Source organism: Mus caroli, chromosome 2 (assembly GCF_900094665.2).
Source record: "Mus caroli chromosome 2, CAROLI_EIJ_v1.1, whole genome shotgun sequence".
In the NCBI taxonomy this organism is placed as follows: Eukaryota; Metazoa; Chordata; class Mammalia; order Rodentia; family Muridae; genus Mus; species Mus caroli.
In genome coordinates this window covers 55,128,974-55,154,729 of record NC_034571.1, presented here as the reverse complement: position 1 = coordinate 55,154,729, position 25,756 = coordinate 55,128,974, and the positions used below count along the sequence as shown (strand labels likewise).

Below are 25,756 nucleotides of genomic sequence, written 5' to 3'. Positions count from 1 at the left end.
TAAATAAATATATAAATTCTGTATAAAGCTCTTCTAACTAAATAAATAAATATATAAATTCTGTATAAAGCTCTTCTGACTAACAATGGGAGCTGCCAGAGAATGGGGGAAGACATTGCTTTGAGGATAGCCTCCCGGTGTGTTTTATTTTCCGGTTTCCCTATGTAGAAGTGTGAAGGTCTATTTCCTGTGGTTGCTTAGAGAAGCAACTTGTGGACAGAAGACTGTCCTTCGGCTTGAGCAGAAGGACAGATCTCCCCTGATGTTGGGGAAGGCATGGCCACGGGCAGGCAGAGCAGCAGGAGCAGGAAGTTGCCTGGTCACATTTCCATCCACACACAGAAAACAGAGAGCAGGAGGAAATGGACTAAGGCCACGCCCTCCAAGCCTCCCCAAGGCGTAGCTCCTCCAGCAAGGCCCCGCCTATTAAAGGTTACTTAACTCCCCCCAAAGGGGCTCAGACTGAGACAGTGTGTCCAAATCCTCGAGCCTTTAGGGGAAGCGTCTCATTCAAACCAGCACAGCTAGCTTGCTGCCTTTCTCTCAGGTCCTATAAAACTTTAATAGTGAAATTTGTTTTGTTTTTGATTTTTCGTTTGGGTGAAGAGGGGTTGAGGCAGGTTGCCCTGTCTGTCCTGGAACCACCACTATGTAGACCAGGCTTGCCCTGAACTCAGAGATTTGCCTGCCTCTGCCTCCCAAAGACTGGGATTAAAGGCACGTGCCACTCACTACACCTGGCTATAAAGAATTTTAAAACCACCTAAAACTAGATCTAACTATTTTAAATGTTCTTGGTATCCGTGTGAAATTGCAGTATGAACTTTAGTTTTGTCATGAACTGATATGTAAAACAACTGTAAAAGTGGTACTGAGCTTCGTTTACAGAGAAAGGCTGTAAACCTTTCACATTAACATTTGAAAACAGCTAACGTTTAAGTTTTCCATTTTTGGTATATAAATATTACAGATAAAGCTCCAATTGCAGTACATGGTTTCCATCTATGCATGCATTGTCTTGCTCCATCCTGTTTCCCCGTGCAGAAATGCATCTGAACGATGCAGATCAGCTACAAGTTACCAAACTTTCCAGTTGAGGGAGGAGATGGATTAGTGACAAACAGGTCACGTTTTTCTTTGAAGAGAAGGAAACAACAAGTAGTTAGAAGCTCTGCGTGGTAAAAACCACGTGGTGGTTTTTATATATGTGCTAGGAGAGGGTCTAGTAGTGGAGATGCTGAGGCTAAGGTTTTAAAGTCAGCACAGCCACCTCAGAGACAGGCATAGCAGAGAGGAGCCAGGTGGAGAGACTCCAATGACAAAAGGAGCCACTGAAGCTCAAAGAACTGGATGCTAGACAGGCAGAGCCCTTAGTAGGGCTGCAAACAATGGTCCAGGAGTCCTGGCTCTTTTCCGAATGGAGTGGAAAGCAACTTGTGCATTTGGAGGACAGTAATCAGCACTGGTGTGGTTAAAATTACAGGAAAATTGCAGTTCTGGTTTTGGCCATTTTGAGTTAGCAATAATGGAAATCCATTATGGGAGAGTACAGTTTGCAGCTGAATATATGAGAAAGTCAGATAGCCAGCATAGGGGCAGCATTTGAAATCCTGAGCGAGTGGTAAGGATGTAGCTTGGGGGGGGGGGNGTTTGCCTAACCTGCGCAAAGTCCGGAGGTCCAACCCCATTAGGTAGGGGATGGAAAGTACAATAACATATGTTAGGCTGATCTCCTAACGAAGGTGGTAGAAGGGAAACTCTGTCCTGGCTATGGAACAGTCTGTAATTTGTACAGGGCTTTGTATTTTACACATTGTTTACTGACTAGAATCAGAAACGAGGGTAACTGTTGCGTTTCTCTTTCAATGTTTCACTGTCCTGATTCCAGGCCCGGACTACACAGGCATAGCCATCCTGTTTGCCGTGCTGTGCCTCTTAGGGCTCATCAGCGGGCTGATTTGGTTCCTCTTGCAACGATCCCATTTCCGCTGGACGGGCTTCTCCTCGGTTCGGTATGAACATGGAACCAACGAAGACGAGGTGATGCTCCCTTCTTTCCACGACTAACTTCTTCTGAGAGTTTGTTCATCGGCACTGGATGTTCCGGAAGCGAGATGAGCCACTTAGCACTGTCCCCGCAATCAGTGTTTACTTTGTTTCTAAGTGGCTGGAGAGTTGCTCAGCTTGATGCCCTAACGGCCATGCTAATGAGTCAGTTATCAGAGCAGAGAGACTTAAAGTCAAAATGGATATTCAGGTTGTTCACAGGGGGATAGATTTAGCTAATGTGAATTTTCTCTGTAAAAATGCAGTTGCTAAATAGATACGTACATATTTTATTAGCATTGTAACAGCCTCATAGAAAATTACAACTGTCAGTACAAGTAGGCTCCACATTTACCTTTTATGGGCATCTGACCAAATGCAAAGTTAGTAACTCAGGCAAAAACTCAACTATAAATAAGATCAATGATGCTTCAAAATAGCCTTTTAAGGCACTGGGGGGAAAACATACAAAATAAGGCGTATTTTTTACACAGAAAACAGAGCCTCTTGGAAGATGTTTCTTATACTATTTCAAAGATATGTATACTGGTACTAATTAATTGTTACATTTCTGTTTTTCATTACTTATATTCAGTGAGTTGGTTTTTGTCTTTAACTTAAAGTTAATGTTTCCTAAAGTTGGGAATGTTGCGTTAAGTTGCCTGGGCGTGCTGTATCAGCATGTCTGCGTTTGATGATTTTCTTTTTTACAAGGACCCAATAACAGATGAGACTTCAGCTTTTACAGTTCATGTCTTTCACATAAGAGATCAGCTTTCTGTTGGTGGTGGCTGGAGTTTTTTTGTTTTGTTTTGTTGTTTTTGTTTTGTTTTGTTTTTGGAAACATGGTTTCTTTGTGCATCATAGTCCTGGCTGTCCTGGACTGACTTTGTAGACCAGGCTAGCCTCTAATTCAGAGATCCCCTGCCTCTGCCTTGGGAGTGCTGGGATCAAAGACTGTGCTGGCAGCACCCCAGCAAGCAGGCAGGGTATCACCTTTTGATGAATGTATTATGTTGTTGCCTTTTTACTTGAGCGAAACATAAAAGTGATCTTTGAATAATGTTGTTTGCTACTTCTGTATTTGTAAACAATCACCGTCCCTAAGACAATGAAACTCAGAACTCTGTGATTCCTGTGGAAATATTTAAAACTGAAATGATTAGTGACACATTATTTTGTGGATGTAATTTCCATTTGAACATCTGGAATATATTTTTACTAGTAGTGTCCAATAAATATGGTGACTGTTTTATTCAGTGTTTCATATTTATACTTTAGAGTATTTTTGTACAAGATCCAGATTTATTTTGCTTGAGGTGTTTATGCTATCATAAAGTTGTAAATAATTTTCTAAGACTGTGTTAATGCAATCTGCAGTTTTCCTAAAATATTTTTCTTGAGGCCTCTTTTAAATATCACTAGGAGTTTCTTCAGAGAATTAAATCAATGCCACGAGACCACAGCTGTGACCACGGCTGCTGCCGTGGCTGATGTGAAAGCATCTCTACATTAGGTTTGATTGTATCCCATGTGTAGTATGAAGAGAAAGTGTCCAGCTATTGCGAGTTAAGGTATTTTATTAAGACTTTGTGAGCACTTTTTAAAGAATAAACCTTTGTATGTCTAAATTATTTTAATCTCCTTGGCTCAGTGTTTCTCTTTTGTGTGTGATGTATGTGCGCTCTCTCTCTCTCTCTCAATCTCTCTTCTGTGTGTGTGTGTGTGTGTGTTTAGCACATGCACATGAGTGTGAAAGTGACCCAAGGAGGATATCAAGTGTTTTCCTCTATTGCTGTCTATCTGCTTATCTTGCAAACTGGAAGCTTGCCATTTTGTCTAGGTGAGTTAGCCAGCAAGCTCCACGGAAACACTTGTGTCTGTCCAGAAGTGTTGAGGTCTCAGACATGCAAAGTCTTATATGTCTCTTTACATGAGTGCTTGGGATTTGAACTCTGGTCCTCATGCTTGCACACTGAGCACTCTTACAGAGCCATCCCTCAAACCCTCATTGTGTCTCTTAGCATCTCTCAGCAGGGATCCCATCTGTGTTATATTAATTTTCATTCTTTGTGCTCCTCTTAGAGGATCCAGTGCACTTGCTACTGAGTTCAAAAGCACGTTCCCAGGGATCCATTAGAGGATGTACTTGAAAGCTCTTCTCAACAAGGCCAGAACTGCCCCTAGTGGTTTCTTTCCCCATTTCCCAGTCCAGCGGCCTCAGAAACTTAAGACTATACTACCCATTCCAGCCTTCCCTGACTGACTCAGTTACTGCATAAAGTCTGGTCAAGTTTGTCTCTAAAAGCCAGACCCCTCAAAACACAAGTCAGTGGAGCCAATAAAAGCTCAGAGAGAGTAAATATACGGAAGTGGTCCTAACATTCCCCACTTTCTTCCCCCCTTTCCCCAGCAATCCCCTCTCCCTTCCTCAGACAGTCTCTGGAAATTCTCCCTACTAAATAGTTGCTGGGTTGGCATGGTTTGTTTGTTTTTGTTTGTTTATTTGTTTGTTTTTGTTTTGACTTGGTTTGGGTTTTTCATTTGTTTGTATTAAGACATGATTTCTTAGTGTAGCCTTGGCTGTCCTGAACTCTATAGCCCAAGCTAGCCTCAAGCTCCTGCCTACCTATCTCTGCCTCCTGAGAAGCATGCCCAGCTAAAGAAAATGAGGATTAAAAACAAAACCAAAAACAATTGTTTGGCTGTTGTATTCTTAGTGAGCCCCATGCCTGACTCTTTTGCTGAGATTTCTTAGAGACTGTTGGAGATCCCTAATCCCTCGTCTTAGACTGCTTTTAACACTAAGACCTTCTTGCCGAAGCAGAGACCTCATTGCTAGTAGTCAATGCAGTAACTGTGTCCTGCTTAGGAAGAGACATTTGAATTTGCTCTCAAATGAAGGACTTTATAAACAAAGTCTTTATAAAAGCACTATGACATAACTATGACATAAACATAGACAAACATATTTGTGTCAATGCACAATGTCAAACTGTATTAAAAATTAAATCACAAGGCACAGCACTTTCAATGGCAACAGTTTGCCAGGTACTTTCTGCTTCCTTCATAAGTCTGTTTGGGGCAAACATGTTCATAGTTTGCAATCTCAATTTTTTTTTTTTTTTTTTTTTGGTTTTTCAAGACAGGGTTTCTCTGTATAGCTCTGGCTGTCCTGGAACTCACTTTGTAGACCAGGCTGGCCTCAAACTCAGAAATCCACCTGCCTCTGCCTCCCGAGTGCTGGGATTAAAGGCGTGCGCCACCACGCCCGGCTTGCAATCTCAATTTTTTAAATGTCATTTTTGTGTTAGACTATGCACATGAACGCAGGTGGCTGCAGAGACTAGAACAGGGTCTTGGATCCCCTGGTATTGGCATTACAGGCACTGTGTACTTCCCAGGAGATGCTGGGAACCAACCTCAGGTCCTCTAAAACGGTAGCATACAACCTCTAAGCCTTCTCTCCAGCCCCTGAGCTCAGTTTGTTAACACTAACTCTTAGATCATCTGTCACTCGTCACACAGCATATCTACATGTCATGTGTGTGTGTGTGTGTGTGTGTGTGTGTGTGTATGCATGTATCTTAGGGTTTCATGTCTGTGAAGAGACCACGGCAACTCTTATAAAGGAAAACATTTCATTGAGGGTGGCTTTTAGTTTCAGAGGCTTAGTCTATTATCATCATGGTGGGAAGCATGGCAGTGAGCAGGCAGACATGGGGCTGGAGGACCAAGAGTTCTACATCCTGGTCTAAAGGCAGGAGGAGGGAGAGACTTTGTGTCACACTGACCAGACTTAAATATATATGAGACCTCAAAGCCTGCCTCCAAAGTGATGCACTTCCTCCAACAGGGCCATACCTCCTAGTAGTGCCACTCTCTATAAGCCAAGCATTCAAACAGGTGAGACTATAGATAGGGGCCATACCTAGTCAAACCATTCCACTCTATTCCCTGGCCCCAATAGGTTTATAGTTAGTTATAACATAAAATCAGAAATGAATTCAGTCCAATTTCAAAAGTCCCCATAGTCTATAACAGTCTCCAATTTGTTTAAAGGTCCGAAGGTCAAGGTCTCTTCTGAGATTCATGCCATCTCCTAGATATAACACCCTGTAAGATAAAAATGAAGAACAGATCCCGTACTTCCAACATATAATGGCACAGGATATAATTACCTTTCCATAAGGAAGGAAAGGGGACACAGTAAGGAAACACTGGACCAAAGCTAGATTGAAAATCAGCTGGGCAAACTGCAAACTCTGCATCTCCATGTCTGATGTCAAAATGTCCTTCAGACTCCTTGACTGCAACGCACTTCCCCGTTAGCGGCTCTCCTCTGCAGGTATTTCACGGCTCTGGGATCTTTAGCCCTGTGTGGTCTCCACGGCAATCCAGGCTTCACCTCCACAACTTTGCCCAATGGCTTCTCCGGAACACCCTGCCGCATGCCTGGCCTCAGTGACTTTACTTAGTTGTATACCCTTTCTTCTATCCTTGACTCTAAAGCCAGAATTACAGGGCCAAAGCTGTCAAGTTCTGCTGCTCGCTGGGGCTGGAACAAGGCCCTGAATAAGATTCAGTTACGTCCTCACCAGCTTTCCATTTTACACAACGTAGACTGACCCAGACAGGGGAATCTCAGCCTGATCGCAACATAAAACTGATGATCTGTACCCTTGACTACAATTCCCCGAGTATCTGATTAAACCATTCTCACTATATCTTCACCCCCACAAACTGAGTGTTCATATGTTTCTTTGTTTCCTCTGAATCACAAGTAGAATTTGAGAAGCTACTTCATTTTCCCAACTAGTTAGGTGTATGTTAGTTAATATGAAGTAGGCATCATTTTTGGCTCCTAACTAGAAATCCAGAAGTCGCCCTCCAATCCTTGTCATCCTCTTCCCAGTCCAACGATGTTCTCAGTTTTACCCAGACCTCTGACAAGGAGGGCTATTGCCAGTCATTGACTGTCTTAGTTCAGGTCTTAGTCAGTTCCTCCCTGAACCTAATGTAGATTGATAATCAGTCCTAGGTCAGGTTGATTCCCTGGCCAAGGAACCTTTTACTAGAACAGAGCCTCAAGTTGGTGTTTATGAAACCACTGAGAGCTCAGACAGTAGCAATTGGGAAATCATGGGTGAGCCCAGCCAGTAGAAATCCATCGGCAGAATGAGGTCAGAGTCCCCAGGAAGTGAGCCAAAAAGAGAGAATTTAGAAATGGGAAATGTGAGATTTTGAGAAATAAAATGGAAGTATGAAAATATTCTGAGAAGTATATTCTGAAAAAGTTGTGTCTAGTGGAGACAGACCATAGAGGGAAAAGGCTGGCCCATAGAAGCTTTGAGCCTGCCTGCCTGCCTGCCTTGCTTCCTTCCTTCCTTCCTTCCTTCCTTCCTTCCTTCCTTCCTTCCTTCCAAAAGAGATGGAAAGTAAGGGTTTGTTTCTGTGGTGATAAGGACAGAATCCGGGGACTTTCTTGAGCATACTATGCAGATTCAGTTACCACTGACCTACAGCCCCCTGTCCTTGGTTTATTGGGACAGGATATTACTACTGTGGCCAAGGCTTATCCTCCTGTGGCAAACCCCTTATCCTCCTGTTCCTTAAGTGGTTGAATTACAAACATCCAGGACCAGGGTAAATCCATGGGCTCAGAAGACAGGAGGGGCCTGGGTGATGGTGGCACATTTCTTTAATCCAGGTGAATCCCTTGAGTTCGAGGTTAGCCTGGTGTACAGAGAGAATTCCAGGACAGCCAGGGCTACATAAAGGAACCCTGTCTGGAAAACCAAAAACAAGACAAAGCAAAACAAAAAAAAAAACAAACAAGAGGAGGGGGAAACACAGTTTCATAGAACAACTGATGCAGAGGAAATGGGAATTATCGATGGAAGACAATTTTGGAGAAGATGAGACAAGAGAGTTGGTTCTCTGTTGACAAAAAAGGAACTGGGCTTGCCTGAGATGAGGAAGCGTGTCTTCCTCTCTAAGGCTACAGAGGAAGAGCTGCAGATATGCATTTGAAGATGTTTGTCTCTAGCTGGTAGTCAGTGAGTGCCTCTGGTTTCTTGCTCAGCAGGATGCAAGAGGTTCGTACAAGAAAGCAGACAAGGCTCAGTGACTGTAAGAATGCCTTTGGCATACACAATGAGAGGGATGGGAGAACACAGTGACTAAGGTAGGAAGAAGAGGATTGCAGAAGAGGTACATGGAGCCCCAGATGCACGGGTAATGACAACTGTTGGGAAAATGGAGTTTCTCTTGTGGTCCTTAGTTGTTGCAATATGAGGGTGGAGGGGGGGTGGAGACTGAAGAAGCAGCAGAAGAAAGGGATGGAGGCCAACAGGAATAAAAGAGGAATGGAAGGCTGTGGAAAATGAAGGCGAGGGATGGAGTGAGACCAGAGGGGAGAGAGGTGGAGAGAAAGAATTAAGGCAGGAGATATAATCAGTGATGTGTTTCTGCCGTCTCCCACGGAAACAGCAAGTAATGATATCTCGTGTCTCAGCTTGAAAAAAGAGGCAGAGTGTACCGGGGCTGCCTAAAGAGAGAACACACCTTTCTCTAGTTCAAATGGTAACGCAAAAACCCCAGCTGACGTAGGTCACAGCTAAATTAGATCCAGTCATTAGATGGTGGATTCTATCCTATGTCTAAGATGCCTTTGAAAATTAGTTGAACACAAACCAATCCACACTTGTTGAAGTTGCCAATTAATCTCTACTCTAACTGACCCAGCGGCAGCAGCATGAACCTTTTGATACCCACCCCAATGTTCTGGGTTTCTGAATGAAAGACACACACACACACACACACACACACACACACACACTCGGCCTTATATTTTAATATGCCTTAAATGGCTTAATGGCTGAGCCACCTCCAAACCTCCATGTGGCTAACACCTCCCCTCCAATATTTCTGAGTTATTACTTACTAAAATCTATATTTCATCGTTGTTGCCCTCGACCCAGATGGGGTGAGGGCCCCTGGGGCCACCCTTTCCAGGCTCTTACATGATTGCTATGCTCTCTGTTCTGCAGCTCTCAGGCTTGGTAGCTACTCCTTTCCTGGCACGGCAGCTCTAGTCCACCACTGCCACCACCACCTTGCCAGGGAAATTCTATAAAAAAAACTCACCTCTGTCTCCCTGTCCAACCACTGGCCACCAGCAACTTTATTTACCAATCAAAACCAACTGGGGGCGGGGACCCAGTGTCTTACCGTGTGTGGATTCTCCTGCAATTTTGAGGGCCCAATTAACATCGTACAAGCGTTAAACCACATCCACAGCACGCATGAGTAAATATGCAAAGGTGGCAGTGAAGAGAGATGCGTCCGTTGCATGATTCCAGAGAGTTGCCGTGTAGTTAGCGGGCAAAAGAGCCCGGAATCAAGTTGTTTCCGTAGCTAAACAGAACGCTTTGGGAAAAATCCGCTGCCAGTGTTTGTTTAGTATATGAACACATTGTTGACAACTTATGAAGTCTGAAAGTGAATAACAAGCAAAGTCTTGACATTCGGACGAAGGGGCTGAGCCTGGAGTGCAGTGAAAGAAGCCTGGACCACACTGTCGCCAGCGCCTCACAGTGGCCCTGAAGGTCCCCTTGGTGCAATGCATTCTCTATGCATTCCCACCAGCAATGGGCTGCGGCTCCACATCATCCCAAGCACATGGCTTCCATCTTTGGGATGTGAGTCATCCTTGCTTTCATTGCCAATCCTTGAATGATGTGACCCAGAGCGTCTCTTCATAAGCTCATTTGCTATCTGCTTATCTTCTTGAGTAAGAGGTATCTTCCAACTCTGCCTGTTGCTTGTTTTCTTTGTATTGAGTTTGACTTGATTTTTTTTTTCAAATAAGTCACAGATTGTTGGGTTTTTTTATTTATTTGTTCATTTTATGTATCTGAGTACACTGTCACTGTCTTCAGACACAGCAGAAGCAGGCATCAAATCCCATTACAGATGATTGTGAGCTACCGTGTGGTTGCTGGGTATTGAACTCAGGACCTCTGGAAGAGCAGTCAGTGCTCTAAACCTCTGAGCCATCTCTCCAGCCCCTTGACTTGATTTTATACACCAATAATATGAGGCTTACTTACCCAAGGGGCTTTGCTTGTCTTACTCCCTGAGTTAAATATAGTTGCATCATTTATAAAAGCATAGTTTAAAAGAACTGGCCTGTAGTGTCAGCACTTGGGAAGTACAGGCCAGGGCCATGAGTTTGAGTCCAGAATGGCATGCATAGTCCTTATCACAGACAAATGAAATGACTTTAGAAAGTATTTCATTAGTTCCTTGAGAATTCCATACAATGTGTTTAGGTTATTGTCTAAGTTAGGGTTTTTGTTGCTGTGAAGAGACACTATAACCAAGGCAACTCTTATAAAGGACAACATTTAACTGGGACTGGCTTACAGGTTCTGAGGTTCAGTCCATTATCATCACGGCAGGAAGCACAACAGCATCCAGGCAGGCATGGTACTGGAGGAGCTGAGAGTTCTGCATCTTGTCCTGAAGGCAAACAGGAGAAGAACTGACTCCTGTGTGGCTAGGAGAGGGTCTCAAAACCCACTCCCACAATGACACACTTTCTCCAACAAGGCCATACCTCCTCCAACAAGGCCACACCTCCTCATAGTGCCACTCCCTGGGTCAAGCATATTCAAACCACCACAGTTATATTCACTCCCCTGTCCCAGTTCCTCTCACACCCATCCACTCTACCCTTTCCACCCAACTTGTAGCTTTCTTTATTTCATCCTCTCCATCAAAGCCCAACTGGAGTTGCCCTACTACTTTCGGGAGCAAAGCCTGATATAGACTGTGGTCAACCAACTAGAGGATCGCATCTTTAAAGAAAATTGACTTTCCCTTTCTCAACACTATTAGATGCCATTAGGTCTTCATCCACTGGTAAGAATCTGTGTCCAGCTAGCCCCTCAGTGGTGGGATTTTTGTCTGGGTTGAGCTTTCATACATCTTATGCATGTGGTCACAATCTTTGTGAGTTTACATGTGCGTCTGCCCAGTCGTGTCCAGAAGACAGTTTCCTTGATGCTATCCAGGAGCTCTGAGTCTTATTATCTTTCTGACCTTTCTTCCTCAAAGATTCCTGAACCTTGAGGGGAGGGGTGCAATATGCAAATCCCACTTAGGGCCAAGCCCTCCATGGTTTCTTATTTTCTGGACATTGACTAGTGGAAGGTGTCTATTAATTGCCATCTACTGTGAGGAGACACTTTTCTGATGAAGTCTGAGAGATACAGTCATCTATGGGCAAAGCAGTGGGTCTCTAGGAATTACTTTAATACTATGGCCATTTAGCAGAATAATAGCATTGTGCTTCCCCTTCGGGACTGCAATCTATTTAGCCACAGGTTCTTGGCACAGTGCCAGGTATGGTACTGGCGGGCCTTAGATCCAATCATAAAATGGTTGGTTACTTTTGTAACATTCATCCCACTACCACAGCAATACCCATATCTTGTCGGGCCCCATCATCGCTGTACCTTACAGGGTTCATATCTGGATGAGATAGAGGTGTGTGCTGTGTACACGAATGGAGGAGAAAGAAGAAGTTTTTCCTCCTGCTTCTGTGTGCGCAGCAAGCACTTCCCGGCGCTATGAAAGCTAACTGGGAGAGTTGAAGCTTCCACGTTAGTGCCACCTTGACTTCTCCACCTTACCTGACTCAGGGATGTGGTGTCTTCAGCCACAGGAGCTTACCAACAAGTTCTGAAGATAGCCAAGACTATTGGCACTGACCTGTAGTTCTTGGGGCTTTATGAGATTCCATTGGCAACAACTCAAGAAGTACCCGTTCTTGGTACTGGGGTTTTATTTGCTAGGTAGTGTCTATCCTCTGTCCCTCTTGTAAGGTAACTCCATTAAAATTCTCCTCTCTCCCTCCCCCTCCTTCTCTCCCCCTTTCCCTTCCCCTCTCCTCCCTCCCTCTCTTCCTCTTTCCTTCCCTCCCTTCTCCTCCTGCCCCATAGAGGCTGTGTTAGCTGTCCCATCCCATATTCCTTCCTTTAACTTGTGCTTCTACCCCCCATCCCAGTCAAACCTTCCTGTTCCGTTATTCTCCTTTACTCTTGATACAGTAACTAGTGGCAGAGACATATTTTCTAAGAGGCATAGTCCACCAGGAGGGAATTAGGAAAAGGGAGATTACGGTTGCTGACACCACCTTCACTAAATAACCAAAGTCCATCAATCTTTGTCCCTCTGTATGACTCTTGCCAAAAGGGCACAAGCAATTCTACTAAGAAGAAACATCAGATGTGCTTGTTCCTGGATAGGGTCCTAGAACAGATATAATTGTCAAATGCCACAAGTGCTATGGATTAGTCAACAGTGCTCCACCAATGCTCTGTCCTGGTTCCGATCCTTGCACTGATGTGTTATGTAAGATGCTAACATTTAGAGAAGCTGCCGCAAGGATTACGGGAAGTTCTATTTATTTTTGCAACATTTTAGAAAGTCTGAGATTACTTCAGTTCAAATGAGAAGTTTATCTTTAACGGAGAGAAGTTGGAGTCTGCGGTGTGTGCGACCCTGGGCTCCACTCCCCCGCCTCGAGTGGGAGGCGTCGCAACTGAGCTGGGAGCTGTGCACCCGACAAGCACCGCCCCCGACCCGCTCTCGGCGCCGCGCAGTCATGCCCCACGCAGCGCTGTCCTCGCTAGTGCTGCTGAGCCTCGCCACTGCCATCGTCGCCGGTAAGCCTCCCCTGCCGCGCCCCTGAGAGCGCAGAGTCCCCGCTCCCACCGATGCCCACATGCCTCGTCCTCCGACCATCCCGCACCCATCTCTCAGGCTGGGTGGTTTCCGAGAGCCAGACCCGGGACAAAGGCCAAAGCAGAGGACCCCACTTCCACAGTGTCTGTATCCTCACCTCAGACCCCCCAAGTCGGTTAGCTAGCTAGAGGGTACAGGAACTTTAGAGTCCTTCAATGGGTGGCAGTAGGGAAGGGGTGAGGCCTGGGGGTGGAGGGAGGAAACAGGCCCTGTCCCATGGCTAGAGGGCAAGTTGTTAAAACAGGAAAAGAGTTCAGCCAAATAACCCCTGCATCAAGAGGGAGGAGAAGTCAGGCTGGGATCTCACTACAAACACTGCGATTTAGAGAAACCTTTGGTCGGCTGATATACAGTGACATCTGAAAAATTAGACATAATTATTCTTGCAAAATGGCTTACACACACACACACACACACACACACACACCCCGAGGAACACAGACAATTCTCCCGAGCATGTGTTTTTTTTAAAACAGGCTTTCCGTGGAGGTCAAAATATGTTAATGGGGAAACCCTGGGGGAGATTTCCTTCCAAAAAACACTACCAATCCTTTCCGAGAATGAAAGAGCAAAGTAAACAAGAACTAAGTGGACACTTGTGTGGGCTAGAGTAACAGGATTATGCAAGGGATTTTTTTTTTTTTTTTGCCTCCACTGGATTTCACTGCATTTTAAATAAATTTCTGTGTGAAATCTGCTGACAGTGGGAGGTATTTTAAAGGCCCTGGGTGTTGAAGACCTAGCACACTGAGTTGCTCAGAGCTTGCAAAGCTCTTTTCTTGGGTTCTTGTAGAGCAGCACGGATGACCAGTTAAGCTGTGTGCTGCCTCTCTGAGGAGCAAGATGTGCCGTAGTACTTTAATTTTGTCAAGGCTGCACTAGAGCTTCCTGGACCACCTCTGAGTCCTCCTTAGGCTCCCCTCATTATCTGGGACATCTGAACTCCCTCTTAGTGCTCTCTCTCTACCATGCCAGGCTAATTTTAAAAAATACTTTGTTGTTGCACCAATGAGATGGTGCAGTGGGTAAATATTCTTGTTTTGCAAGCCGGGTGACCTTCGTTCATTCAATCCCTGTAACCAGGCAAATCGAGGAAAGAAAAGACGCCATAAAGTTATCCTCTGACCTCCACAAGTACACTGCATGTGCACGCGCATACACTGCATGTGCACGCGCATGCGTGTGTACACACACACACACACACACACACACGATGATAGCCCCGTTAAAAGGGAAGAAAAATGCATTCCTAGACAATTTGGAAAGAGAATGAGTTTCTCGGTTTTGGCATTACCTGTGAAATTGTTTGAACACAGAGAGGACAAGCTTCCTAAGTTTTATTCTTTTCTGAATCTGGTCTGGATTTCTGGATTCACTCTGACCGCTTCTGTTGGTCAGGAGACTTTAAAGATTATGGTAAAAATGATCGAGCTCTTCCCACACTAGTTAGCCACCTTCTGTGTCCCCCAGTGACGTGGAAATGGTACTTCATAGGGCTGTTGTGAGTATCCCTATTACAGGTCTGGGAAATCCTGGTCTCCTTCTCTTTGCCCTTATCATCAAGCAAGAAAGGTAATCGCATCAACAGAAAACATCGTGAGCATGCCACTCGACTGGCTATAGTTACTGAGCACACTGACAAGAGCTTATCAAGAATTAGAATTGGCTGAATGGCAAGATCCCCACACTAAAAGAACCTCAGTAACCTAGCCTAAAGTAGACATTTAATGCTGAAGCGGAAATCGCTCTTTTTTTTTTTTTTCTATTACGTTGGAGTATGTTAGTGAACGTGAGCTTGTTGGTTTTGGTTCTCAGCTCAGATTTCACAATGGCTATAACATCACTTAACTTCAGGAGGTTCCATGGCAGACCTGTGTGGCTTCTCTGGTTTTGGATTGGTTGGTTGTAGGTGCTGGTTGCAGATCTAAACCCAGATCCTCATGCTAGTGCACCAAGTTCTTTACCGCCGGGCCACGCCTCTAGATCTAGAGCCTCTCTGTGACGGTGCCCGCGCTTACCAGTATATGCCTGGGACTATTGGGTCAGTGGTTTCGCCCAAGTGGTATGGGAGGAGTGAATGTAAGCCTTCCTTCTGTGCTCCTCATGTGGGGTGGCATCTAGGCCTCAGATTTTGAGTGGCTGTTACCTGCAATCGATGGTTTCGGTGCCCCTGCCTTCTTTCTGATATTAACTCACTACCCTCCCTGCTGTTAACTGAGTTTCTCCACCCTGGCTTGTGGGAACCCTAACCTCTTTCTTCTACACAGGCTACTTAAACCCTTGCTGTTGGTGTGGTTATCCTTCCCCTACTATTTAGATATTCACTATGATGTGATATCCAAGACCTTCCCCAGACACCTACACTCTTGGTTACATCTCAGTGTCTTATCTCCAGTGTCTCCGTTCTTACCGTCACTCATCTTCCTAGGAAGAGGCTCTGCAACAGCAGAAACCTTGCTGTCTTGAAGAGCTTGTTTTATTTCGATGTGTCTTTAAACTCTATTTTATGGTAATAATGATGAAAAAATGGGATGATTTTAACAGTAGAGGTGTCAGCTGCAATTGTGATTTCTTCCCAAATGTATCTTGGAACTTCTAACTGAATTCGAAACATTTGCAACCTCTAAATCCATCAAGGTCACTCTTTCTTGCCGTTGTAGATGGAACTCTATTTCAGGGGACGGTATCTCAGATTGGATGTGAGAATGTTTCTACACAAACAGGTGAATTCGCAAATAGTTCTTATTTTAGGGTTTCTTCCATGGTTGAGAAGCTTTTAAGAATTTGCTGCTGTGTTGGAAAATCAATGCTGCCACTAAAAAGTGTGTGTTCCACTCTGCATGGCTGTGTAAGGTTACAGGCCAAACCCACATATCCAATAAACATATGCGGCTGAAAACTCCTACAGATGGTTTTCAGCATGGTATCGCACAAATCCATCTGGACAATAGGAGTCATATCTGGCTTAAAACGAGGCCAAGAAGAGCATTGTCTTCTTGCATTGTCTCTGTTAGGCACAGGATTGTTTTCATGAGTTATTTTAAAATTTGAGGGGAAACAGGAGATTTAATCCATAAAAGAAATAGACCGGTGGTGCCCAGTGAGAAAGTGACGGTGACACAGCTCATCAGTGGATAACTGTCATTGAGGATGGGCATGTGACAGCAAAAGCTAGAAGTGGACACCCTGAAAGGGAGGCTAGGTAAAGTGATGTCGAAAAAGGACAGGTGTCAGGGCAGCTTAAGTTCCTTGAAGCCTGTGCACAGGCACAGAATCTATGGTTGGCTGAACATTTGGGCCAGCTTCTCCCTCCTGGACTCATCACACATATAATAAACAGCCTTCCTTGTCCTTGTCTTGCCAAAGTTGGCCTATAGAAGGTGAGTGAGTGCTAGCAAGAGAGCAGAGAGAGTCTTACCAAACCTGGGTGGGTGATAGAAAATGACCACAGAAAATAGGCACTTGATGGTTTTCACATGGGGTTGCTTCTTATTCATCTTAGCACATGATACATTTATCACGGTATATAATCTGTATGGAAACTTTTGGATACACACTGACCTGTAGCCTCAAGGAGAGGTTTCCTTTTTAAACCAGAGGTACAGCTAATGCTGAAAGGAGCCTAGCAGAAGGCAGCTGGGAGTTCTGAGTGGGTGTGTCAACACTGTATTTTCTGCTCTTATCACTTGTAGCCTCTTTTGTCTTTTCTTTGTTATGATCTTGTCTTCCATCACAGGGACCTGGGTTTCCTATTTGCTCTATCTGACCTCAGTATCAGGTCTTTAGCACTTCTTTTTTTTTTTAAATTTTATTAGATATTTTCTTTATTTACACTTCAAATACTATCCCAAAAGTTCCCTATACTCTCCTCCCGTCCCCACCTTGCTCCCCTACCCACCCACTCCCACTTCTTGGCCCTGGAGTTCCCCTGTACTGGGGCAAAGAAAGTTTGCAAGACCTAGGCGCCTCTCTTCCCAATGATGGCCGACTAGGCCATCTTCTGCTACATATGCAGCTAGAGACACGAGCTCTGGGGGTAGGTCTTTAGCACTTGGAAGTATCTGTGATTGACAGTCTCAAAGATGTTCCTGGAGTTTCTTATCACTTGGTGTTCACTTGCTTGCAGCTCACTCCCACACTACATAGGGATGGCCTATTTAATTGCGCTGCTTGGTTTTGTGTATCAAATTGAGCGCACTGCAAACGGACACCCAAACCGCTTATGAAACACTATTTCTGGATTGCATTAGCATTTGAGAATTTCTCCACTGAACCACTAAATGCTGAGATTAGCATTTGTGTCTGGAAGGCTTAGTGAAGGACATCTCCCCCTTTCAGCCTGGGCTGGCATCATCTAGTCCCCTGAGATAGAACAGGAAGACTAAGAAGGTTGAATTCTTCTCCTGCCTGAGCTGAGGCATCCATTATCTTCTGCCTTGAACTTGCTATAGGCACACCTGGTTCTCAGACGTTGGGCTCAGGTAAGGATTTATACCATTGCCCTCTCTCCATGATCCCATCCTCAGACCTTCAGACTACGATTAAATAACACCGTCACACGTTCTCCAGCCTGCCGGTGATAGATCATGAGTTTGTTTGTTTGCTTGCTTGCTTGCTTCCATAGTAGTGTGAGCTAGATAAGTAGATGGGTAAGTAGGTGGGTAGGTAGGGCAATGGATAGATGATGGGTAGATGGATGGATGGACAAAGATGAGAGATGATGAATAGAGGGAGGGATAGATAGATAGATAGATAGATAGATAGATAGATAGATAGATAGCAGATATTTCTTACATTAGTGCTGTTTCCCTGGAAAATTCCAACACAGTAGTCAAGAGGATGTTTCAGAAATGCTTGACAACCAAGACTGGATTCTGTAAGGCTTTTCACACTTCCCTTGGACCACAAATCCCTAACAAGACCGAATACTTTTTTTTTCTTTTTTCCAAATTGTTTTTTTAAATATTTTTTATTACATCTTTTCCTCAATTACATTTCCAATGCTATCCCAAAAGTCCCCCATACCCTCCCCCCCCCACTTCCCTACCCACCCATTCCCATTTTTTTGGCCCTGGCGTTCCCCTGTACTGGGGCATATAAAGTTTGCATGTCCAATGGGCCTCTCTTTCCAGTGATGGCCGACTAGGCCATCTTTTGATACATATGCAGCTAGAGTCAAGAGCTCCGGGGTACTGGTTAGTTCATAATAAGACCGAATACTTAACAAGAGTAACTTAGTGAAGCATCCACTTTGGCTCACAGTTTGACATTATGTGGCAGGAATCGGTGGCTGTGGTGACAGGGGTTTGAGGTTGTTGCCTCTCATATCTCAGCAGATCAGAAAACAGAGGAAAGACAGAAAACGAGACCTGACTATAACCCTCAAGCCACTTCCTCCAGCTAGGCACCACCTTCCAAAAGTTTCACAACTCTCCAAAACAGAGCCACAGCTGGGGACTGAGGCTTGAAACACATGCACTCAAGCCAAGACATTCATACTTGGTTTCTACTGGCTCAGCCATCTCATAATACCAAGTGCAGAGTCCAACTTCTAGTATCCTTATAGAATTAACATTCCTGAGGCAGTTTATAAAGATAAACTCCTGGCTGAAAGTCCCTGTAATCTAGAAAAACAAAATTTTGTGGTTTTGGTGTACAGTGGCACAATGTGATTCTCATTCCTAAAAGGAATGTAGCAAGGAAATACCGGACCAAAGCAAGACTGAAACTCAACCCGGCCAATACCTAACCTGCTGCTCCATGTCTGGCAGCTGGAATTCCAACATCATGGCATCATCTGGGCTCCAACAGGCTTGGGTAGCGCTGTCTCTCCAGCCCACAGCGCAAATGACCATTCCCTTGGACCAGCTGCAGTCAATGTGTTCAGCTTTTGCTGGTAGATGTCCTGTGTTTCTGGCATCTCCCGTATGCTAAGATCTCTAGTGCGCCCTAGGTCTCACCTTCACCAAGCTCCAAGCAAGGAGTCTGAGCCTGTCACACATTGCCTGGCTCTGGCAGCTTCCTGGAACCGTGGCTAGGTCTCCCATAATGTTTGCCCTTGTGCTTGCATCTTGTGTGTCTACAGAAACAGCACCACATAGACAATGGCGCGTTCTACTGCCAGATGATAACCTGGCCCTCTTGCACCACCATCGGCAGTATCCTTTCTCTACGGCTGAACATAACAAAACACTTCCAGCTGCCCAGAATGGTTTTTTGTTCAGGAGCACTATTTCAAGTGAAAGTTCTTAAAACAGGTTTGCATTGTTCTACCCTGGTGCTCTCCAAGGGCAGAGTCTTGTTTTTACAGCATCTTTCCTACTGTCTTTGTGAAGTGTGTGTATAGGAGGCAGGGCTCTTGGATCACACCCATCTCATTGCCCACTAAATCCTCACCTGCCTTAGTCTCAACTTCTAGCTTCCCTCCCTCCCTCTTTTCATTACCAAACATTTTTCACGTGGGGCTTCACTTCCCGCTCACTCTCACTGGAAATCTGGGCAAGCACAATCAGCGGTACAGCCATGCTCAGAACAAAACCAGCCTGGTACGGTTTAATTTCCCCCTGATTCAGGTTTTTAGGACAAAGGCAAACCGAAGTCAGTTTCTTTGCCAGAATTCTTTGCAAGACTGGTCCCTGAAATGTCATGATCACAGCCTTCCTGGCTGTATGTCCTTTGTCTTTCTTCCTCACTCCCACAAGGCTCATCCCTTAAGCTCAGCTTATAGCCTTCTAGCCCCCCAGCTCCAAATTCTTCTTTCTGAAAACCTACGGAATATGGTCAGGTTCCTCCCAGCAGTAGCAGTGACCCTAATTCTCTTGATCGGTTTGGTGAGCTACTTTTCTCACTGCCACGTCCAGATACCTGATCAGAACAACCTGGGGGGCGGGGCGGGGGAGGGGGGATTTGGTTCAGTCTGTGAGCATAGGCCAGCATGGAGGGAAAGGCGTGCCAGTATAAGGATGGCCATGACTCTGATAACGGGAGCGTATGGATGTTTTGGATGCTTCCTCATTTCTGTGCGCCAGAAAGCACAGAGAGGACAGGAAAGGATCCACACAAAACAATGACACTTGCTTGAGAATTAAATAGTCAAGCCCACGAGTCCCTAAAGGACATTTCACATTCAAATCAAGACACACAGGGACTCCCCAGGGTTACTGTGGTGAGAAACGGAGGTCTCCAGTCACACCAACTCACCTTCCAGTTATACCTTCCAATACTCCAACTGTAGTTGAGTGTTCAGGTGACTGCTGGCCTAGCCAGCACACTGACTGCGTCTGCAGGGCAAAACCTCAGGCAAACAACCCAAGAAAGCTGCTGCTTCCAGTTCTTGACTGGAGACACTAGAAGAGATGATGTTTCTGACTTTAAGCTGCTCATTTGTTACAGAGCAGTAGATTGCTAATGCACCATCTCAGAAGGGTAGCTTCAGTTTGACAGAATCTAGAATTACCTGGGACACAGGCCTTTTGGGATTTTCTTGACTGCATTGCCTGAGGTAGGAAGACTTAATGCCTATTATGGGCGGTCCTGTTGGTTCCCTTTAGTGGGATCCTGGGCTGTGTAAGGAAAGAAAGGTCGGAGAAGTAGCATGCATGCATGGCCCTCTGTCTTCTGACAGGGATGCAGTGCGACTAGCTGTTTCCAGCTCCCGCTGCCTTGAGTTGATTTTGTCAGAGTAGGTGTTTTATCACAGCAACAGAAAAGGAAACAAAGACACCACTGACCTATCCTCTGACTTCCATTGCTTTTGTGTATCTGTCCCCACTAAATTATATGCATTACAAAGACAGGGTTCTTTCTTCCCTTTTGGTCATTGTGGACTTCCCAAGCACCTAGGTTGCTACTGTTTTCATCCCTGTTCTACAAATAAGCTAAACTGGAGCAGAGAAAGGCTTAAGTAGTAAACCTGAGATCCTCTTAGAGTCAGACTTTTCCTTCCAGGTGGTGGGGGAACTTTGGTTAAAGTTGCTAGCGCAGGGCCATGTATCACCTCATTCCTTTGTATGATTCTCTGGGCTGTGCTCCAGACAGCAGAGTAGCTGTTACTGATGTTATAATTAGATCAAGACCTGCTCTCTGCTGACTTGCAGTTAATAATCCAACTGGAGAAATAGGTAATTACAATATAAAGCCATAGTGAATGTGTCCAAGACTTCAAATAGTAAAGATAGCCTCTCTTGAATGAGAATGACCAGCTATGGGTCTTTGTTGTTTGAGACAGTCTTTTTAAGTAGCCCTGGCTGGCCTGGGGCTCACCTGACCTCTTGTATCTTATATATGGTCTTAACTCTCAATACTGTTGAAACAGCAATAAAATTTCAACTAATTTCAGCATGAATTGTGGGGGGAAGACATTAGAACCCCTGCATTCTCCCATTCAGCTCTTTCTAGTGTGAACCATGCAGGAAAGGCTCAGTGAGACATTGCTTGTTATTGCTATTAGGCTGGAAACTAAAGGATGTCCACATCTTCACCAATGAAGAGAGGGATAAAGGCATATATAGCAATGCATTTATGAAGTGATGGATAAAGGCGTACATTATATAGCAATGAGAAATAATAGCCCACAGATACAAATGACAAAACAAGGGAACCTCACAAAAGTAATATTTATCACAAGAAGCCAGACACAAGTGTACATTGTGTCTGATTTCATGACTGTAAAATCCAAAACAAGAAAAACTGATCTCTGGTATTCTCAGTTAGGGAAATAATTTCATTTTGGGAAGGGGTGGTGACCCAAAAAGGTTAACATTTAGTTTCTTCATTTTGCTGATGATTTGTGGGGGTGTATTTTTCATTTTTGAAAATTTACCAAGGTCTATAGTTATGGCTTGTGCTTTTTTTGTGTATGCTGTGTTCCATGACATGTTAATATTTAAAAAAATGGACTAGTGAGGTGTTAGCACTAGCGGTAAAGTCAATTGAGTTAAACTTGGAGATTCAAGAAACTATTGAGTCTCAGATGAACTCAAAGCATTGAAGATGATGGAAATAAATTGGCACATGAAAGTGAAGAAGAGGATTTAGTCACATAGACAAGTATTTGAAATCCTCTGTGTAGGTCCCTGTCCAGGGGAGGAAAGCATGAAGAGTGATCATGGTTGCTAATAGCTACATATTCTGGGAATCTTGCTTCATATTAGAACTCATGCTGTGTGCTTGGCATGCCTTATCTATCTGATGTTAATAGCCCTAGCTGGCTTCAAACTCACAGAGATTTGCCTGCCTCTGCCTCTGCCTTCCTTGTGCTGGGATTAAAGCTGTGTGCCACCACCACCCCACAAAAATCTTTTTTAAAAGGCCAGGCATTCATAGGAGGAGCAGAGATGGAGGATAAAGCTGGGAGGCTAGGTGTCCTCTGATCTCCACTTGTATGTGTTGGCATTCATGAACTTACACACACACACACACACACACACACACACACACACACACACACACGGGGGCTGGGGGGAGGAGCATGGTAGCATATGCCTTTAATCTCAGCACTGGGTGAGCTGAGACAGGTAGATCTCTATGAGTTTGAGGCCAGCCTGGTTTACATGGCCAATTCCAGACTAGCGAGGGCTACCTAGTGAAACCCTGTCTCCAAACAAACAAAATAGATAACAGGAAGGAAAGCTACACCTGTATATAAAATGAATTATGTCTTGGAATACTTCCTCATGCTAGCATATTTTGGATGATTTCACTATTAAAATTGACAACATGCAACTCACACTTGGGATGATTTTAAGTGATATGGACATTAGTTTGTCCTAGTTGACATATGAGTGGCCTCCATGGTTTGATGAGACTTTTAACCTAGTGTGAGTGTGATATGACACTTCCCTTTATGGTCCATCAATCTCGTTGCCCTCTCATCCTTTGGCCACACGGTAGCTAATATAAAAGAGCCAACACGAAAAGAAAAACATAGTATCTTCGTTAGGGTTTTCATTTCTGTGAACAGACACCATGACCAAGGCAGCCCTTATAAAGGAAAACATTTCATTGCTGCTGGCTTACAGTTTGAGAGGTTCAGTCCATTAACATTATGGCAAAAAGCATGAGAGCATGCAGGCAGACATGGTGCTGGAGGAGCTGAGAGTTCTATATCTTGATCTGAAGGCAGCAGCAGGAGATTCTATTCCACACTGGGCAGGGCTTGAGCATGTATATGAACCTACAAGCCCCACCTACTCAGTGACACACTTCCTCTAACAAGACCACACCTCCTAATAGTGCCACTTCCCATGGGCCAAGCATATTCAAACCACCACACATGATATGAGAAACACTCTCCTTTCTTGACTGACTTCTGCTCATCCTTCATTTTCCAGAGAACTGGGAAATAATCTATTTTGGTGCCAGTGTTCTCTCTGCTGTGGGAGGCCAAGGTTAAGTACTAGTGATAGCTTATGTCATAGTCTGAGCTCAGTAAAATAAAAAATGTTGAATTAGTTGAGATTAATGTGGCTGATTATTCATCTCTGTTCTTTATAGGAGCGCTTGCTTCTATTCCTTTATATTAAATTATACCACATACAGAACTTAAGAGTAAAACGATATAGTTAAGATCTCGCTGATTTTATGTCCACTGAAATTAATAAATCCCCTTTTGTTCCTCCAACTTGTTTCAGTGAAATCAAGTTCTTACAGACTTCTTATTGCATAGAGTCCTAAGTGATGATATTCTGTGTCCTAGGCTTAAAAGTTTTAAATCTTTATAGTGAACAAAGAAATCAAGGTAGAGATAGAGATGTCCTTCCTAAATAGCAGGAGAAGAAAAGGTAAGGCTCAGCTTTATAGAGCTATAGAGTCTCTATTAATAAGATGTGAAATTAAGGTCATACAGGGCTTACAAAATATAGCTTAGTGGGAGAGCAGGTGGCCAAGTATGCATGAATCCCTAAGTTCAAATCCTAACCACCATCTGCAACACACACACAATCACACACACACACACAATCACACACACACACAATCACACGAAGGAAATAAAGGAAAGAAGACATGAACATCAGCCTTGTTTACTTGTATAATAGTAAAATAGGCCTGAATGTTCATATTCTAGATATGAGTTCTTGCAAGGAGAATTTGAACAGAAAGATTTTGCAAAATTTGCAAGGCTTTTAAAATTATTATTATATATTGTAAAGATAGTCTTCAGATGTTTACTATATAATTTATATAATACTTTATTGTATTTATATAGAGATTATTATAATTTCTTTTAACTGTATTCCAAGAAGTGATGGCGCGAGCTTTTAACTCTGACTAGTTGATTCGCTTGCTAGCTGGTTGGCTTGGTGATGATGCTTAATTTGTGTGTCTGAATTAATAAACAATCAAGAGACAGACTTATCACCAAACTATGGAGTCAGAAGTGAATCACTGGCACATTGATTTTTTTCCTACATGTAGAATAGAGAAAAATGAATTCCTTTTACACTGGCTGATTTGTTGTTTGAACAAGGAAAATGACTTGTGTGTAAGCATGGACTTTTAATATTCAATATCCTTAGCATCTGGAACTCATATTAATAGTACTTTTTCCCCCCCAAATAGACTGTCCTTCATCCACCTGGGTTCAGTTCCAAGGCAGCTGTTACGCTTTTCTTCAAGTAACCATCAATGTGGAAAACATAGAGGATGTCAGAAAACAGTGCACTGACCATGGTAAGGAGCTTTAGAAATTGTAGTGTTCCTAAAGTCTTTTAACTGTGTCCCAAAAATTGATGTGCAGACGGTGGAAATGGACCTATACTTTCTCTCTGGTTGGAAGACGGTCATTGAACAGCACTCCCCAAATTGGAGTGGCAGAACCATACAGCACACCAGAGTACCTAGTGACTGTGTGTGATATGACAGTGTGGCCTGAGAGACACTGACTGAGAGGCCAATGACCTAGAGCGGTGGCTCTCAACCTCCCCAGTGCTGCAGCCCTTTAATACAGCTTCCCATGTTGTGTTGACCCCAACCATAAAATTATCTTTATTACTGCTTCACAACTGTAATTTTGCTGCTGTTCTGAATGATAATGTGAGTAAATATCTGTGTTTTCCGATGGTCTCAGGCGACCTGGGTGAGAGGGTCAGTTGATGCCAGAAGGGGTCTCGACCCACAGACTGAGAACCGCTAACCCAGAGTGAGCCTGGCCTCATCTGTCCCCTTCTCTCCAACAGAGGACAGTCCTCAACATTTCTTGCACAGAATGTCAAGCGAGGAAGGGGAAGGAATGAGGAACATTTCCTAAAGAATCTTTTACCTGGGTTTTACACAGTGCTTTTTCTAAAGTCTACTGACCCAGAGTCACTGACCCAGAGTCACGCATACACCCTTAAACTGGTGTTATTAACCTGCCTCCATGTGATGCTCGAAACATCTACTGTGGGAGATGAACTGCTTTCAACTGTAGCTTTTTTCACCAATGATATTAGAACTAATTGTGCAATCTCTCTCTCTCTCTCTCTGTCTCTCTCTCTGTGTGTCTCTCTCTCTGTTTCTCTTTCTCTCTCTCTCTCTGTGTCTCTCTCTCTCTCTCATCAGTGACATGGAAGGGAAACATAGGGAAGAATGTTTAAAATCAGAGCTATCCATTCAACTTAGCTCGTAAAACCTTGAGGACATGGAGAGTCCAAGGCATAACAAGACTGATTACACTTTCTTAAAATATTTATTTTATGTGGGGTTTTTTTTGTTTATTTGTTTGATTTGGGTTTGGTTGGTTGGTTTTGGGGACAGAGTTTCTCTGTGTAACCCTGACTATCCTAGAATTCACTCTGTAGACCAGGCTGCCCTCCATCTGCCTGCCTCTGCCTCTGCCTCTGCCTCTGCCTCTGCCTCTCTGCCTCTGCCTCTGCCTCTGCCTCTGCCTCTGCCTCTGCCTCTGCCTCTGCCTCTG

At 44.2% G+C, this 25,756-nt stretch overlaps 1 protein-coding gene across 4 annotated transcripts in view; it reads left to right on the top strand.

Moving 5' to 3' along the window:
- LOC110284217 (lymphocyte antigen 75) overlaps window positions 1-25,756 on the top strand; it is a 127,621-nt gene that overhangs the window by 84,423 nt on the left and 17,442 nt on the right. The window contains exons 1-2 of one of the 4 annotated variants that reach the window (XM_021149953.2): window positions 12,327-12,782; window positions 24,421-24,531. In XM_021149953.2, the coding sequence (XP_021005612.1) occupies window positions 12,566-12,782; window positions 24,421-24,531 (328 nt within the window). In that variant the 5' untranslated portion in view covers window positions 12,327-12,565. Of the gene's footprint in view, window positions 1-1,888; window positions 2,907-12,322; window positions 12,783-24,420; window positions 24,532-25,756 lie in introns of those variants that run through there. The other 3 variants (XM_029474603.1, XM_021149939.2, XM_021149961.2) reach the window with 3 other exon arrangements.